The sequence below is a fragment of the Tiliqua scincoides genome, chromosome 2 (assembly GCF_035046505.1).
Source record: "Tiliqua scincoides isolate rTilSci1 chromosome 2, rTilSci1.hap2, whole genome shotgun sequence".
Lineage (NCBI taxonomy): Eukaryota > Metazoa > Chordata > Lepidosauria > Squamata > Scincidae > Tiliqua > Tiliqua scincoides.
The window spans coordinates 58422122-58441141 of NC_089822.1; the positions used below are offsets into that span (position 1 = coordinate 58422122).

Consider the following 19020-nt stretch of genomic DNA (forward strand, 5'->3'; position numbering starts at 1 on the left):
GTGTGTTGAGCTGCTTGGGTGAACAGTGTTCAGGAGGTGGGATGGGACTGACTTAACATTGCCTTAATCTAAATAAATTATGCACAGTTACCAGTGAGGAGCTGTTGTAAGAAGATTATAAGGTAGAGAAGAAAAACTTGAGAAGTAAAAACTAGTGCAAAGTTTGTATCAATTGATGCATTTCTTTTAAAGTTTTTATATTTTTCAAAATATGTGTGTGGGTGGGGGAGTTTTCTTTCATTATGACATTGAAATCATATTCTGTGTTCTGGCACAAATTTTAAACTAGGCTAGGGCCAGAAGGAGAAAAAAGTAAAATCATTTTAGTCTGTGCCTATCAGACCAACTCTCTATATTGTCAGACCTCAGCTAGTGTTTTAAAGCTTGCAAAGCAACTAAAATCCAAAAATAACTGCATTACTTACAAGACCTTAAATAGTCATCTGCCCTCTCAGCTGTAAGAGGAAGTTGTGTGGGAGTAACTGCGGCTTGATGTACTTTGTAAAAGAGAATATATTCTCACACATATGCGTGCGCACACAAATTAAATGTATACTTCTAAATAACAATGTGGGGTATTAAGAGTTCAGTTTATTATACACTAAAGTTCAGGAGCTAGTCTTGTACAGCCAGTAGTGATAAACCAGCTGTGCAACATAATTGTATTGTTAATAGTCAGTTGTACCTAGAAATGTTTCTAATCTATTTTAAATGAGATTTGGACTGAAGCATGTTGTATTATGTATGCAAAGGCACATTCACCTCTTCCGCCCCTGCCCCCATATGAGAGTAATGGCTCACAATTGTGTAGGTAGAACTTTTGGTACTGCAGTGGGAACTAGAGCAGACCTGTGCAGTGTACGATGTGGGTGGAAACAGCCACAGGCAGCCAGACAGACTATGTACTGCAGCTTGTCAACTATTTGATAAACCACCTGTTTTTGCAGACTGCTCAGCCTCATCGAGAAAAGAATGGGAGAGGGACTTCCATTAAAATGCAGGGGTAACTCATACATTTCTGCAACACCATGATGGTTGGTAGTGGCCTGTTTGCTCAACTCTTTGACCTTTCAGATTGATAGCAAAATATAGGACATTTTCACAAGGCTTTTTAAAGTCTGGAATGTGGTGCATTTGGATGTGAATGAGAGCAATAGCAGAACAGAATCATTAAAAATAGAGTAGAATATATCTTGTAGATGGTAAACAGAGCTTTATTTACATATGCAGAAATGAAAAAAATGCGAATGATACTGATGAAAATTTGCATAACCCTGTATACCAGGTACTGTACCTCATTGGGTCATGACCTAAGAACCTCAGTCCAAGGATGGGGGTGAAGGATCCAAAGAAGAAGACAAATTGGGAAAAGGGAATTCCCTTGGAGCAAGCCCTGGTGTCCTCCTCAGCCTGCCTGAATTTTCTGTAGGGGAGGAATCCCAAAAGCCCACCCCCCCTTCTGCTCTGAGGATGTTGTTGTACTCCTCTCCTCAGACTTTGAGGGCCCTGTGTGGAATCAATATCCCCACCATGCCATTAGAGCTAGCACTTCCACAGTCAGGTGAGGGCCCTCTGAGACTAAAGGCTCCTTGGACAGAGCCAGTCTGCCTAAGTAGCGGGCACATAGACTAAGATCTTGAGCCCTTCAGTTCTTGCTGGAACAACATCTAAGCCCTTCACATCACACATCCAACTGCATTCCTTTAGTTCTCTTCAGAGTTGTCTGGGGTTATGACCTGCTACCAGGATTCTGCTGTCAGTTGTGCTTCTGTTTTGGATAGATAAAAATTGCCCAGCCTGCTACCTGCATGGATCAAGATACATAGTGAAGCACACTATAACTTTCTCTGAAGTTGTGGCAGCATTGCTCCTACCAGGGATGTCCAAACTTTTTGGCAGGAGGTCTACATCATCTCTCTGACATTGTGTCAGGGGCTAGGAAAAATAGAATTAATTTACAATTCAAATTTGAATAAATTTACATAAATGAATATATTAGAGATGGGACTTATATGAATGAATAAAGGTCTGCAATAGCTCAAGGCCTATAAAAGGCCTTGCACAAAGCAAGGCTGGCCTTTCCTTTGCTACCACTGCTGCATCACAGACATGAAACAGCAAGCAGTGGAGGAGCCCTTGTCCCACAGTTCACACCAGAGGTCGAGCAGTCACCCTCATACTGGGAGCTGTTGCGTCAGGCCAGCACGGGCTCCAGCAAGTCTCTGGAGGACCAGAAGCTCATTGAGACTGGGGCTCCCCACGGGTCAATTTAGGAGTCCCCTCGGGCCACGATGGCCCTCAGGCCGGGGTTTGGGCACCCCGTCCTAAGCATTTGCACTCAAAATACATCTGTGTTTCAGAAGTACTTTCTAGCACACCCTGTTCTTGCCTGGGACTTTCAAAATGGCTATGTGGCATTTGCTAGGATGATTGTGAGAATTGTGAAATCCAGATCCACTATCCAACCAGAGATGTTGATGCACAATGACTTGTGGCAGAAGCACTTGCATTTAGCATGTTCCATTTTCAAAGATTCTCCCTCTGTTTATCTGAAATAAACTCAGTACTTTCTATAACATAATTTCCTATCAGAAATTTGAGTTTGTATATGTGCTGTCGAAGCAAACAGTTAGAAATATGAGTTTGGCTATGAAATAGCTACTAAAATCCAGTTAGCAATTTTACACATAACACCACCTCCTCCTCTCCCTACCAAACACACATTTTTTTCTTCTGAAAAACAATATTCTGAGTCTAGACAAGTAGAACTCTGGAGATGGAGCAGTTAAGTTCAAATGATGTCTTAGCACCTGCGGTCATTTGTCTTCTGGTGGCTTCCTGTGTTCTTATCCGCTATGCACAATAGTTGAACAGCCTCCTTACCTTGACCTTTCTGAAGTTGCAGCAAAGATCCAGGCAGCTAGAAAACAGTAAGGATGACCCTTCAAGAGAGCCTGTTAAATATTTTTAAATGAAGAATGCTACCCTTGGATTGTAACTACTAAGCACTTTAAATTCATCCAAATGTGTACTTCATTGTCGGATCCAAGCTATGAAAGAGACCTAGATTCTGAGAAAAAAGCTTATTTTCTAAGCTTCTTATTTTGGGTTTAAAAGCATTCATGATAAAAAAATTCCACTCTACCCTAGTTCATTCATTGCTTTTACTTTCTCCTGCTTCAGGTGGGTAATTGAAAAATGGTCATTTATCAGTTAGTAACTTGGCTCTCTGTATTCTGGTATTTCATTGAGGGTTTTGATTAAGAGTGAAAAATTGCATTTCTTGAGAGGCAGTATTCCCATCCTTCCTTATGGGAAGGACGCCTGGGGGTTATCTCTGCATGGGAGTTTCAATTAAAATGTTACATTCTACATTTAATTTTTTTCTAGCATGTATAGTGCAATGGGCACTAAAGGCAGCTTACAAATAATACTAAAATGCTGATATAAATACAATTAAGGGCACAATCCTAACCAGGTCTACTCAGAAGTAAGTACTATTTTGTTCAATGGGGCTTACTCTCAGGAAAGTGTGGTTAGGATTGTGGCCTAAAACAATTAAACAGAAAAAAACTCAGATCATGATTATGAAACATTTTATGAAACATATTTTAAAGTATCAGCCCCCCAGTGTTAGCATACAAAAGCTTCCCTGAATAAAAAGTTCTTAAGATTGTGCTGCAAGGACTCCAGAGAGGGAGCTGTTCTCAGTTCCAGGGAGAGGGACTTTCACAGGTGGGGCACCATGACCAAGAAGGCCCTGTTTCTCACCATTATCTCCTTCACTTCTGCTGGTGGCAGCACAGTTAGAATTTAAAGATAAATGGCTATGCAACTGCATAGTTAGTTACAATTCTTAGCTTGTGCATATTTTATGTCTACTCCTGGGTGACCTCTGCTTGCTGTTTATGTCAATGAACATCCCCACTTAAGAACAGTGAGAAGAATCTTCTTGGATTAGGCCAAAGTTTCATTACGTTCAGAATTCTGTTTCTTGCAGTGGCCAGCCACACCTCTGAAAAGCTAAGAATAAGGGCATGAAGGTAGTTGTCTCTCCCCCTCCCCAGCATCTGGTATTCAGAACTATACTGCATCTGAATGTGGAAGGTCCACATAGACATCATGACTAGAGATGATTAAAAAAAATACATAACACCACTTTCTGTGCTTCTCATTTTTTTAAACAAAAAACCCTGAAATCTGTGAAAAAATGAAACCCATTTTTTATTTAATGGGAGGGTGCGTGGGTAATGATTGTGGTTGCATCTGCTGACACTATATTACCTACTTAGTACACTTTTAAAGTGATTATAATTTATAATATTATAATTTATAATAAGACTGCTCTAGGAATATTTGCTCTCCTTTTGTTTCCTTCAAATCTGTGCTTAGTTGGGACTTCTTTAGTAATGGTTCCTAAATTGTGGAAGTCCCTCCTGAGATAGGTGCACTGGGCGCACTCATTGCTATCTTTTTGGTGCCAGTCACCCTATTCTTTTGAGCATTTTATAGCATTGATTAGCTGTGCTGTGCATTTCCCAAGTGAACCAAGTTATTTTATTGGCCACAGCTAGGAGATATCCACAGATGCATTTACCACCCTGCCGTGTGGTGAGCAAGACACCCAGAATCACACAGATTCCCTCCTCAGAGCACTTAAAGCCCAATCCTGAGCTGCCTGGCACGTGGGGCTGCAGCAGCGCCAAAAATGGCTGCTGCTGCATCTAGCGTGCCACAGGCAGCCGTCACCACCACTTTCTTGGGTGAAGTGAGTAACCCTGCAATGGAGCTACTCGATTCTACGACGACCCGAGGATTGGCGTAGAATTCAGAGTCTCCGTGCCGGGCGGACAGCCCAACACGGAGACTCAGGATCCAGTGGAGCAAAGCTCCACCGGTCCCGCCTCGCTCCATCCCTCCCCCAGCACTCTTCCCCACCCTCTCCTTGTCCTCCCCACCCCGGAATGCCCCTTCCCCACCTCTGCCCATGCCCCCACCTACCTCTTCACTGCCCAGTGGTCCACACGACTACTGAGTGGTGGAGCTCCCTGTCTCCCCCCAAGCCCCCATCTACCTCTCCACTGCCCAGTGGTCCATGTGACCGCTGAGCAGCAGAGCTCTGGCCAGCGCTCCACCAGCACTAGGGCCTGCAGGTGCACGCAGGTGGTGTGCCAGCACACATTGCGTAGGATTGGGCCCTTATTTTTCACTGCCATTGTTGACAATCACAGGAGTCCTTCATCAGAAGTGGGAAAGGCTCCTACTGTGTTTTATTCTGTCCATATGAGCACAAATAAGAAGACCCTATCACTCTCCCAAGGTCTCTGCGCATGAAACAAAAGATCTTGAAGATAGGGGTTTGGTGGCAGTCACAAATAATGGCAAGCAGAAGTAAATAGTAGGGAATTAGCATGCACTTCAGCCTTGGGTTCCTATTTATAAAATAAGAATAACATTCTTCTGCTTATGGTGGTGGGTAAAGAAGATTAAAAATTCTCCCACCAAGTGCTTTTAGTATTGGCTATAAATCTAAGTTAATAAATTCCCCACTCAGCCTGATAAGGTTAGGGATATAATATGATTAGAAATGCATTATACGGGTCTCCTTTACTTTGAATTCTATGACTGAATTATGTAACAGTAAAATTTAGCCAATAAGAAAAAATTGGTTGTCTGCAACTATGCTAAAGTCTTGTTTAAGAGGATAATCCAGTGGACCCTCATTAATTTACAAAGTCTAGACAGGCGATATTACACATTTTACTATGTGTAAAATGGTTTCTTATAATGCAGTGTTAAATACTTGTACCTTTTTCTTTCATTACTGTGCTTCTCAAAATTCTTATTGCTGAAAGCCAGGATGGTGTAGTATAGTGGTTCCCAAACTGTGAGTCGAGACCCACTGGTGGGTCAAGATCTTATTTTTGGTGGGCTGCAAAACTGACAAGCTGATAACTGACGAGGAAATGTATTAAGCCCTATGGAAAGTGAAACCGAGCCACATGCTATTCATGAGTAAGCAGCCATGCCTCAGTCCACTGCAAAGGACCACCAGAAAAGTCCCAATCCAATGAATGTGGAAAGCAACAAATACTCCAGATGGTTGCCCCCCCCCCCATCATAGTAAAAAGGATAAAAGCAGAGGCTTTAGTGGCTGGTAAAGTGAAACTTTTTTCTTAGTCTCATAAAGCTAGGTGGATCCCAATAGACTGTCATTTTAATAAGTGGGTCCTGGTACTAAAAAGTTGGGAAGCACTAGTGTAGTGGTTCTAGTGTTGGACTTAGACCTGGAAGATCCAGGTTCAAATCCCTGTTGAACCATGAAGCTCACTGGATGAACCCTGTTGAACCATGAAGCTCACCTTGGCCATGGTGTTTTAACATCTGTTTCACAAGCTTTTATAAAATTGCTGCTGTTGCCCTTTTTATTCTTTTAATATTCTGAGTGCTGTTTTTAAATATATTTGTGAAGTGTTTTTAATCTGTTTTAATTGTGTTTATGTTTTTGTATTTTTACTTATGTTGTAAGCCGCCTTTGACCCTTTGGGAGAAAGGCAGGATACAAATAAAAGTAAATAAATAAATCGCTGAGTTTCGCCTACCCTGCAGGGTTGTTGTGAGGATAAAAGTTGGAGAGGAACTATTCTACATCATGCTGTGCTCCTTGGAGGAAGGGTGGTATAAAAATGTGAAAAACACATTAATTATATTTTTACCTTAGGATCAACAAAATTATACTCTTTGTTTAGCATAGCCCTGTTAGAGCTATGCATTGGCACTTCCATGGTTAAAAAACTGGAGTCCTTTCAAAAATTTCATGCAGGAGAAAACCATATTAATGTACTAAAACAAGATCTGCTTCAAAAGTATTTGTCCCAGTCAGTATGGGGACTTCTGTAGATTCACTTATTTTAAGAGATTGTGGTGTAAGTCTTTTGTCTGAAGATTTTCTCTGTACAGTAATTGTGCGTAGAGTCTGCTGATGGAATGCAGTTGCCTTTCCTCCCTCACAAACATCATTGTTGATATGTGAATTGTGCGACTGTCATGGGTGACTATCGGATAGTGTGGCTGCAATGCTGTCTCTGACATCAATGTCATGGACATCTGCTGGCAGTTTTGCTTCTGACATAACTGATGACACGCAACACTTTCAGAGTGCAAATTTGTGACTTAGTAAAAAGATTTCAGCTATTCTTTATTTGAGAGATGGGGAGGAGTTAGTGCTTCCTGGGCTGCACACTTGTCTGCTCTACTGAAGCATATAACCCTTTAAAGCAAAAGCAAGTTGAACTAGAGCAAAGTTGATTTCCTGCTGTAATGTGCCAGCATTTCAGAACATCTTCCTCATGCTTCATTCTTTTCTTTGATGACTATTCACTCCCTCTCCGCCCCCCCTCCAGAATCCCCACCTGTATCACTGGATTATGTACTCTTTCCCCAGCAACATGTCCTATCACTTGAAACTGTAGTTGCCATCTTCTTAAAGGGTCCTGCTCCTATGCCTTTAAAAGCAGCCTGATGCAATGCATAACAGGCAATATTTCATCCCTCCACTTCTCTTTCTGCTAGGAAAAACTTCAGCTGCTAAATTTCCTCTGTGTTAGGCTGCTGCCCAAGGTAATGGAGGGGGGGGGAAGAGGAGTAAGACTGAAGCCATGTGTCATTTAAGTTCCACTTGTCTGCTGTGTTCAGATGTATTTAGTTATTTTTAAGGAGTATTTCCATCAGATTCTGCCTTAATTTCTCCTACCATGCAGTTATTAAAGACATAGAGCCTGTGTGTGTGTGGGCAGGTCGAAACTGACAAATGGTGAGAAGACTTCAGCATTGTACTTTTCAAATGCTGAGCTATGAGAGAGAGAGAGATGAATGAATGCATTGGAATAAATTTTATGTAATGAGCATAGGTCCTTGCCTGTTTTTGCTCTCCTGTTTAACTTTTTGAATCATGCTTCTAAAGAAAGCCCAGGATAGCCATTTTATTATATAAAGTATTTATTTAAAAGTTTCATATGCCATTTTTCCCAGAGCTCAAAATGGTGAACAATATAACAAAAATTAAATAAAAACAATAACAATAAAATACATAAAAACAATAAAATAAATAAAAACAATTAAGAACAATATAGGAGCAGATTATATAAACAGCGATAAACATTAAAAAGCACATAATAAAGCCTATACATGCTGATTTAAAAAGTGGTCTCTAGGAGCATTGTGCCTATTAACCTACCTGTAACCTTATCTGACTATCCTAGGAGACATGTAAGAGGGTGGTCCCTAAGATATTCCGGTCCTATGCTTTATAATGCTTTAAAAATCATTACCAACACTCTGACTAAATTGGGCTCGGATTTGAATGGTACAGCTGCCGGAGCAATGATGCTGCTGACTGTACCAAGCCCTGGTGACTGCTGCTTTCTACGCTTTTAGAACACAATCCCTTCACTCTGTATGCAGTTGTTGCTCAGATAAACTAAGCAGCAAAGATGAGCCATACATGTAATCTTCAGCTATGCAATAGGATATTTAACTCAGTAAAATGAACCATCTTTCCCAACTGGGGGTGGGTTATGGCCAGAACATTCTTGGTGTGGAACACTACCTTGCATATGTCTATCTTATGGTATTTCATATACTATAACTGCTGTCAAGAGAAAAAAAATAGTGTGTTAAACTTCTTAAGATTGAACAGTGTGTGGAATGAACGGCAGAGCAGCAACAGTGTGACATTTCTGTGCCTGACATTCATGTGCCTGAAGTAAGACAAAGATTTAGGCCTGCCCACATTTCCAGTGTTGTCTGCTCTGTTATCCACAGCTTGGTGAACTTATGACAAAATCCTTTCTAGGCATATGAGGGGCTGTAATTGTACTATATTATGTGCCAGATGTCATACCTGTCCTGCACTGAGCCATCGTAGACCCCTGTGTGAACAAGCCTCAGTGAAATTGACCAGTGAGAAACTTTGGACTTGTGGCACACTTGACTATAGCTGATGAAGAGGTCTGGGTGAAATACTGCTCTGTCATGAAAGGCAGGACAAAAGGAACAATGGAATTGTGTACCAGAGTCCATTGCCACCTCATTTATCTGAACAGCCTGGAAGACACCCAAAGAGTACAGCCCAATAGGATTGCTGTTTATACAGCTGGTGTCTTTTTTTACTGCCTTTCTGAATTATATTTGTACTCGCCACAACAGTGCTAGCTCCAAGCTTCTGGAGCTCTAGGGCAAAGCAAGCCACCATGGCCCCCTCTGTGAATGAGCCTCAGTGAAATTGACCACTGAAAAATAGAGATAAATGACACCTTTTGAAGATCTGTGGGCATGGCAGGGAGAAATTGGAGCAGAGGTAAGCAGTTAAAACACCCCTACCACTGCACTGTGGTCCTGTTTGAGACAGGGCCCACATCCTGCTGCTACTTCTACCTCAAAATAAATGCCAAACTAGATAATATACTGCATTTAACAACCTTTAAGAAGTTATCAATGCATCTTTGTTTCAAGCGGAAAAAATCTTTTTTTATTTTATGTTACTTGTAAATTTTTATTGGATGGACTTACTTTTGGCAAGGGGGTTTCCTCTCCCCCCCCCCCACAACTGTAAGAAGATATTGTGGAGAAATATACCTGAATATTAAGGAGATAATATAGAAAGGGCAGCTGCAACCCAACCAGCTCCTTTTCTGTAATGCAGGTTTAATGGCCCTACTACATTATTTCAGAGAGATCAAAACATGCCATAGAAAAGTACAGTACAGTCATCAGTTGCTTTAGACTTGACATAGCACTGGATAAGTATGACCTTTAGAAATTGTTCCCTAAATGTGTTGCCACCTCCTCTTCTTCTCTCTTTGCAGCCACCATAATTTTTTGCTTTCTCATAACCAGAAAATTTCAAGTTATTGCTTTTTGAATTCCCCGAAACAATAAAGATTAATTTTTAACTAGCAGAACTTGCTGTACTGTCATATGATCCCTTGTTCAAAATCCAGTAATAATTTTATACCTGACCTAGCTTAATTATACTCCATGCAATAAACTCATGTTTTTATAGCAGTATTTATACAGGAAATTTTAGAAAGAAATTGGAGTGCCCAACTGTCAGATGTTAGGACCTGAAGATGGAAAAACATACAGGGTAGACCGGATTTTCAGCTCTTGCATGAGATTTCACAGTTTTCAATCCATCCACTGAAAGCAAACTGCAGGCTGGGCCAGGAAAAAAAGTGACTGGTTGCACACTCAGTAGTTGTGGGTACTTCAGCCATCTGACGTGTGAATGGTACGAAGCCGATTGGAAGACAGAAACAGACTTTCTTTACCATCCAGTGTCAACAGACTGACTTGGTTGTCACTCCTGGGCAAGGAAAGGAGGCAGAAACTTTTACAGCCTTCAGAATTGCAAGTACAGTACTGTATATCTAGCGAGCGGGACGTTTGTGTAGCTTCTTTCTCCAACCTTGCTCCTCCTCATATAAAAGATTTTCATAGTTTCCTCCTCACACAAAAAAGTTTTCCCCATCTGTGTGAAGAAGATGGTTTCACTCTCCCGATTCTCAGGTGTGAATATGAATTTTTTAAAAATGTCCGTTCCTCGTGGGTAGATGCTACAGGCAAATGGCACCTCACTTGATTGTATGCCATTGCCATAGGCTGTTGCTTGTTCAGTGGTGCTCTGTAGTCACCTATAATCATAACTTTGGGGAGAAGGAGGATGAAGGAAGGTGGTTTAAGGAAGCACTCCTCAGGGGCAACCCTGACGCAAAATACAAAATGCTTCTGCCACTATACTTGTCTGCATCCACTGCTGTTTCGTGAAAGTGCAAAGAGCTGGTCTGAGCCCTCCTTGGTATGCTGTGTTTCAAAGAGAGATACAGAAAGATGCTTTACCCCAACATTCTGACCACCTCCACAGTTCCTCTTCAGCTCTGTTCCCGTTCTCTTTTTTCCAACCCAGTATGCTGAGGAGATGAAAGATAACGTATAATGGCTCTTTGTAGTGCTGTTGCTGCCACCACCTGCCCAGCCCCAACAACCCACTGTCTCGGCCACAGTCAATTACTTTAGGGTCCAATCCTATCCAATTTTCCTATGCTGATGCAGCTGTGCCAATGGGGCGTGTACCATCCTGTGGTGGGGAGACAGTAACAGAGGCCTGCTCAAGGTATGGGAACCTTTGTTCCCTTATCTCAGGGCTGCATTGCAGTTGCACCAGTGCTGAAACATTGGATAGGATTGAGCCCTCAGTCATTAGTTAGCCCTGGGACCCCTCATACTTGAGGATTCTGGAGTCAGAGTAACACTTTTACTTACTTTCACAAAGGGCTTCTGCTTTTGTGTGATAGTGTTCTGTATATCTTGCTAGTATACTTTGGCCTTGTTTTAGAAGTTAAGACTGAGAAAATAGGTGATATGCCAAATGAGCAAACTGAAAATACACCAGGACAGTGCTTCATTACCCTTTCAAAGTATAACAGTTATATAGCTTCTAGTTAGAGATTAACTAGCCCTTCAGTCTGGCAAAAGAATGGATGGAATCTTGCATGTGTCAGTTTTTCCACTCCAGGAGCCTAAAACCTTTTAAGGTAACATTTCTTACTTCAAATACTGTTTTTTGCTTTGAAAACGATATTACTTGGAGCAGCAGGGCAACAGTAGTAAATTATTTTACTCTGGCAACAAGCATGCTTTGAACACCCCAGGTTGTTGAAACGTACTTAAGTGGGGCTGTGTTATTTAATAAGCTTGCAATATGAACAAACAGTGATGTTGAGGGGGACCCTCTAAGCTCCTTGTTTGCATCAGTGGTTGATTTTAAAGCACTGGAGTGACTTCATTTCCCTACCAATACTATATAGGAAATGTGCAAATGGAATACTGTACAAAGGGGTTATTACCGAACGTGAAATGCTTAAGAGAGAAAAGGGAAAGGAAGGTAATTCACATGTGTCGTTCTCCACAAAATTGAAATTTATTCCTGTTTTCCTGATTTAGGTAAAAAGGAAGCCCTTTATTTTCAGTTCTGTTGGGTATATAATAATGTGCAACCTAGAATATCTGAAAGTAGAGTTCTTCTCAAGATCCTGAATATTAAGCACCAGGATTTGGACCAATTATTTCTGAGGTTACCTAGCAAGCAATGTAATGCATGTTTTTCTTTTATTTTCCAGGTGACTACCTGCAAACTTACAAGTGGAAAGAAGACCTCTTTTTGTGATGCTGGGGCTAATGCGTTGAGAAAGGAGGGGAAAAAAGAAGACAGCTACTTTGATGCCAGCTTGAATTTGTGTTGTGGAGGGGAAAGCATAAAGGACACATTGTGTTTCTTCACTGTAGGACTCCTGCTCATTGACTAAGTTCCTGGAGGAGTTACTTACGCACAGTTTGGGAGCATTATCCTTGCTCCTGATCTTGGTGTTTGCACTTTGAACTGTAAACCAACATGAGTGAATTCTGGTTGTGTTTCAACTGCTGTATTGCAGAACAACCTCAGCCTGTAAGTATGAGTTTTGTTTTACAATCGAGTAATAATGTTTACTATATTTAGCATGGGAACTCTTGTATTTTACTGGACATGTTATCAAACTGTTGACTTGCAGAAGTCAGAAGTAGTCTGTCTTCTGCTCTGCGTGTTATAGGTCCTCGTCATCTGTTATGCCTTGTTTCTGCAAATGCTATGAAAGAGATCCCTTTTGATTAAGCTGGTTGACCTTAAGGCAGCCATCTGAGATGAAGCAAGTGACACTTGCCCTCTCAGCTTTCAGGAGCTGACAGAAGTTTGCTCACACCTCTTTCAGTTTGTCGTGTACTTTCAGTTTGAAAATATACTATCAAGTTAGTGTGTTCATATGTTTCACCTTTAATGTATTATAAACTCATATCTTCCAACTTTAACCATTTAACAACCCAATCTTATCCTTCCCCCTCCCCCTCCCCCCCGCACTGGTGCAGCTGCACTAAAAAATGGGCATACTGTATCAGTGGGGGGAATGTAACTGGAGGCTTCAGAATGGAAAGAGATTTAAATCCCCACACACCTCCGTAAGCCTCCAACTTCACAATGAGTTTCCTCGAACCTATGCCAGCGATCTTGCTGGCACAAGTCCAAGGAGAAAGAGGGGCTGGGAGGCTGACCACAGAAGGGATAGGATCTGGTGTGCACCATTGTTGCTGGACCCACCTCCTCCTGCAGCCTCCCCACCTCATTCTGCCCTCTCCCACCCCTTCTACCTCCCCCATTGGCCTACCTGCACCAAAGGGGAGCCAGGGTCTTCTGACACTGGTGGGAAGGCTCTGGTCTTCCTGCCAGCGCTCAGGCAGTGCACTACTCAGTGCTCTGCCAGAGCGTGCTTTATGGGCACATTTCATCAGTCACTGCCAGCATAACACATGTTCTGCTGGTGTTGGGGCCCAATTGTTGGGCCCCATAAGTTACAATACCTAATTTTTCATTATGCCATTTAGGGCACAATCCTAACCTCTTATGTCAGTGCTTTCCAGCACTGGCGTAGCAGTACCAATGGGACATGTGCTGCATCCTGCAGTTGGGTGTCACTCATGGAGGCCTCCTCAAAGTAAGGGAATGTTTGTTCCCTTACCTCAGAGCTGCATTGCCCTTATGTCTGTGCTGACATAAGGGGTTAGGATTGCTCCCTTTGTCTCTTGTTTATGAGAATTCTGCATAGTAATCGAGTACACATGTTATCAGCCTGGTAGGTGTAGCTGAAATTGTTTTTTCTGTCGTTGGATGCTTGAGTTCTGAACACTTAATACTGTAGATCAGTGATTTTCAACCTTTTTCGTCTCATGGCACACCGACAAGGTACTAAAATTGTCAAGGCACACCATTAGTTTTTGGACAATTGTCAAGGCACACATTTCTGTTGGTGGGGGGTGCATATCCCCAATAGTCCTATAAATAAATAAATGACCCTCCACCAAACTCCCGCGGCACACCTGGGGACCATTCGCGGCACACCAGTGTGCCATGGCACAGTGGTTAAAAATGGCTGCTATAGATACTTGATTTGCTTAGTGCACAACACACTCCCAACATTGTCAACTAGGTCTCAATATGACAATAGGTATACACCCATCTCTTTTAGTGACAGGAAGGGAAAATTTGCATAACATGCAGGTTCATATATTTCATTTCTAGACCAGAGGTGGTTACTGTGTGATATTTGAGAAGCATCTGTTTTTTAAACAACTCTCTTTAAATGTAAGAGTTAAATAGGTCACTGGAAGCTTTGAAGTATTTGCCACCCCTGAAGTATTTGCCACTCATGTAGACCAAGTCAAGGCTGTAAAGTAGTACATAATCACAAACTGAGTGGTGTGATATACAGTGCCATATCAAAATGACTATGAACAGTTGTTAGGGAAGTCCCAAACATTTGAAAACTCAAAGCTTAGTTACACTGCTGTGACTGCCAAAGAATGTAATTTTGAAGCTTCAAAAAAAAAATATTCTAAAAATGATAGGAGTATTTGGTGCCCATTAAATACTCCTCCACAGTTCACAGTGTAGGGTGACCAAATGCCAGCTTTGATTAACAGAGTTTGGGAGGATTTGGTATTGTGGGTAGTTGAGTGGGGAGTTAATACTTTTAAAGTAGAGTGCATGTTTTGAAATTTGATTTAATGCTTGTAAAGTATCTGAAGTAGTCCATTCTAGAATAACTGTACAGTACTATAGAGCAGCAGTTCTCACACATTTAGCACCAGGACCCACTTTTTTAGAATGAGAATTTGTCAGGACCCACCAGAAGTGATGTCATGACCAGAAGTGACATCATCAAGCAGGAAAATTTTTAACAATCCTAGGCTGCAGTCCTACCCACACTTACCCAGGAGTAAGTCCCATATACTATCATTGTTAAAAGAATATACATAGTAGGTTGTTAAAAGTACAGATCTGTGACATTTCCCCAAATGCAATAACATACCATGGTAGCATCAAGTCTATTATATTAAAAATAAAATATTGAAATGAATTGGGACCCACCTGAAATTGACTCGCGACCCAGCTAGTGGGTCCCAACCCATAGTTTGAGAAACGCTGCTATAGAGTAGTCATCTTGAACTGGGCTGTTTCAGATAAGGTGGGGAATTGTTATAACTGAACTCATGCAGATCCTTGACATAACTGTAAGGGAAGACAAAGGGCAGACCAGGCGCAGTGCTTAGCTGTTAGTGACTAGCACCTGCCTCCCTGCTCTTGCGTTAGACCAGGGGTCGGCAACCTGCGGCTCTAGAGCAGGTCCCCACTCAGTGCAAGGAGAGGCTTTTCCTCTACAGTAGAGGAGACAGCCTGTGTGTCTAATCAGTAGTAAGCCCCATTACAGTGGATGAAGCTTGCTCCCAGGAAAGGGTGCCTGGGATTGCAGCCTTGAAGCCTGCTCAAGGCCAAGCGCAAGGACTGGTGAGTGGGAGCCCGTGAAGGTCTGGTCCAGAGTAAGCCCCGTTGTAGTCCCTGGGCTACACACCAGGAAGGTGTGGAGGGCTGTATCCTCAGCCTCCTCCTGTGCAGGTCTACTTACAAGTAAGCCCCACTGTAGTCAGTGGGGCTTCCACCCAGGAAGGTGTGGAGGGCTGCAGCCTCAGCCCCCTCTGATGCAGATCTACTCACAAGTAGCCAGTGAGGCGTCCTCCCAGGAAAGTGTGGAGAGGACTGCAGCCTGAGAGCTCCAACCAACTTGTCTGCTAAGAAGTCCCATTGTAGCAAATGGGGCTTACTCCCAGGATAGTGTGGAGAGGGTTGCAGCCTGAGGGAGGGAGGGAGGGCAGGCAGGCAGGGCAGAAGCTGGCCTGTGGTTGCCCCCCCACCTTCCCCCCCCCCAGCTCTGGCTTCTTCTCTTCCCCACCTCTGGAGTCTGTGTCCTTTTTTCCTTCCAGCAGGGTGCCTCTGGAAGGTGGGGGGAGTTCTTTAGTATCCATGTAAGATAAGCAGATGTCATAACCACCATATATATTGGAATCCTGGAAGATCTGGTGAGGAGGTAGATGTGGTGTCAGCAGTGGCCCCTTTAAGGGTAAGGCCTGGGCAACCAGCAGAGTGTGCTGCACAGCTGCAGCCACTTGAAGGCAGTAGGGCCCTCAGGGATATAAGGAGTACCTGAGAAAGGGGGTGTGGGTTGTAGAAGGAGTGCAGGTTGGAGGTAGGAGAGAAGAGGAGACTGACTTGGCTTATTGACTTTGGACTCTGCCCTGGATGCTCTGACTGACTTTGTGACTAATGGACTGCTGGACACTGGAGTTTGGTGTGTGGCTGCTGTGCCCAAGACCTGCTGAGGACCCAGGGTCTGCTGTAGTGGTGGGAGGCTGCTGGCAGGAGAGAGGACCTCTTCAGGTTGAACAGGGGAGCTACCCTGGAGGTGGGGTCCAGCAGGACTGCAGGGCAGAACCAGGGTCATTTGTTGGGGGAAAGAAGGGGAGCTAATTTGCTTAAAGTGGACCTAATTCTCCAGGCAGAGAATGGCCTTGGAATCAGGCAAAACACCATAGAGGACCAGGTGTCTGAAAACACAGGACAAGAATGTATGACAAAACTAACTAAAAGCTACAAGAGGGGGCTACATTATAAAAATGGGACCTATAAGAGCATAAAGGTGAAAAAAAACTATATATGCAGTATTATCTTCATTTTAGATGTCAAAAGGGTTTTGTGGCTCCTGAGGTTTTTTTTCCTCCAGAAAATGGGTCCAAATGGCTCTTTGAGTGTTTAAGGTTGCGGACCCCTGCGTTAGACCTTGAGCGGGAACAATATGGGAATAACTGAAAGAGGTTTATTGCTGTCACCACCTCAGGTTAGAAAGTCAGGCAGCAGGTGGCATCCTGGGAAAAGCCTCCCACCCAGTAGGACTGAGAACCCCAAAAGCCAAGAACTCTCTTAAAACCAAAAAATAGCAGAATGTGATATAGTCTGAGAGATGTGGCAACCCACTTTCTCTTGTTCAGTCTTCACTCACTCAGGAGGAACTGTAAAAAGGCCAGAAGTTTATTTAAATAGTGGTGCAATACAGGTCGTGCCTCGTTATCCATTGGGGTTCCGTTCCAGAACCCTCAGTGGATTAAAAAAAGAAATCAGTGTGTACCAAATCAGTGGAAAAATAGCTTTAAAGACCCACTTCCAAGTTTCTTACTGTTGTACACTTGGTCTCACACTCCCAGGGAAACCGAGACCCTCTAGGCTTAACCCTTGTATCCCTTGTAGGCACTGAGCACTTTCTTTACTTAAAGTCTCAGTCCTCAAGTTACTAGTCCACAATGAGGATTTTTGGTAGCTTGCTGAACGGCTAGGCAGGATTCTGAACCTTTGTTCCCAACAGACAATGAACCAACATGTTAAAAGGATTTTCTACTTTATTAAGTACATAGGGTTACTAAAAGTTACAAAAGGCAGTAATTGCTAGAGGCATAAAACTTCTAGGAAACATATCAGCATAAAACAACAAAGCTAACTGGCTAACTCTATTAATCTCTGACTCTCACCTGGGTCAGCTTCTTTTGTAGATCCTCAGTTACCTAAGAGGCCACATGGTCCTGGTGGGGCAGGATGTGCACCCACCACCTCTCTCACCAAGAGACAAGGAACAAAAGCCCCTGTCCTCCAGAAGTGGGGCTGGAAGCTCGCCCTCTCAGCTCTTCCCTCCCCCCTGGAGATCTGCAGCTGCATTCCATCCTTGATGGGCGTCTTTCTGGCTGCCTAGGTGCTACATAATCACCTTCCATTGAGTTGTAAATCCTAGCAGCTAGGAAATGCAAGCCACTTCTGTGTTACTGTTTTAGCTTGGTTCAGGCCTTGCAATGCTACTAGGCCTGAACTGTACATATTCATGACACTTACTTCTCCATTTTTGCCCCAGAATGCATTGCTATAGGTGCTATACTGCATTCAGTCACTAGATGGGATGAGTAATAGAATCTAGTGTAATGAAATTATAATTATTTAACAGCACAAAGGTGGGAGATTTGATTCTGGTGCTTTTTTCCTTGTTACAAGGCATTTAAAGGATACTAGTTCAAGCACCTAAGCTACTTGAATTTCCCACTGCTGGAAATTTGGTTGACTTCACAGTGAATGAGCTGGCTTAAACCCAGGACCTTTTTTGTCAATTAAGGAAGAAAGATGTTCAAGCATGAAACACCACCCATAGCACAATTATGGCTGCTGTCTTCAAATGACTCTGCAGACCATTTAGGATGAGGTGCTATAAAGGTCCCAACCAGTAAATAGGACAGTGATAGGAGGAAATCATTTTAACCAGAGTAACAAAACAAAAAAAAAGACTCTTCTGTGTCTGCAGTATGAAGTGGTTTGGTTTCGGGAGGGCAATGCCACATGCTTTTTTCTGCAGCCATATTTGCCCTATTGTGGTAGTATTTCATGCTTGAGCTTGAACCAATTCCTTGTATCATTTTCATGCTTGAATCAATTCCTAGATGACTTGGTGATAAATTAGCACCTGAAGCTTTGAAGCAAAGTTTTTTGATGTAAGAATAAAGGTAAACTCATGGAGATTTCTTGAGAAAAATCCAAAGTAATTCACACAAAGGAATGTTGAAAATGTTTTCCCTGATTCCATAGTTTGTGCCTTGGATTATAACTCAGTAAAATGAATGCCCTTGCTTGGGAATGCAAGATGTAATTACAGGAATGCAAGACATACTGTAATCCTATAATATAGGTAGAGGTGGGAGAAAAATGTGATAAAATAAAAAAGCATAACACCGCTTTCTGTACTTCTCATTTTTGTAAAGAAAACAAATCCCCAAAATCTGTTAAAAAATAGAACCGTTTTATTTGGTTATTTATTATTTAACAGAAGGTGCATGGGTAATGACTGTGGCTGCATCTGCTGACCTAACTAGTACACTTTTAAAGTGATTATAATTTATAATTGAGATACAAGGACATCTGCAAGAGGGATCTGAAGGCCTTAGGAGTGGACCTCAACAAGTGGGAAACCCTGGCCTCTGAGCGGCCCGCTTGGAGGCAGGCTGTGCAAC

General features: G+C 42.6%; 1 protein-coding gene across 2 annotated transcripts in view; it reads left to right on the plus strand.

Moving 5' to 3' along the window:
• Positions 1-19020, plus strand: part of CDC42SE2 (CDC42 small effector 2) — a 110587-nt gene that overhangs the window by 62195 nt on the left and 29372 nt on the right. For both annotated transcript variants that reach the window (XM_066615919.1, XM_066615918.1), the window contains exon 2: positions 12180-12505. In XM_066615919.1, coding sequence (XP_066472016.1) covers positions 12452-12505 — 54 coding nt within the window. In that variant the 5' untranslated portion in view covers positions 12180-12451. The remainder of the gene's footprint in view (positions 1-12179; positions 12506-19020) is intronic.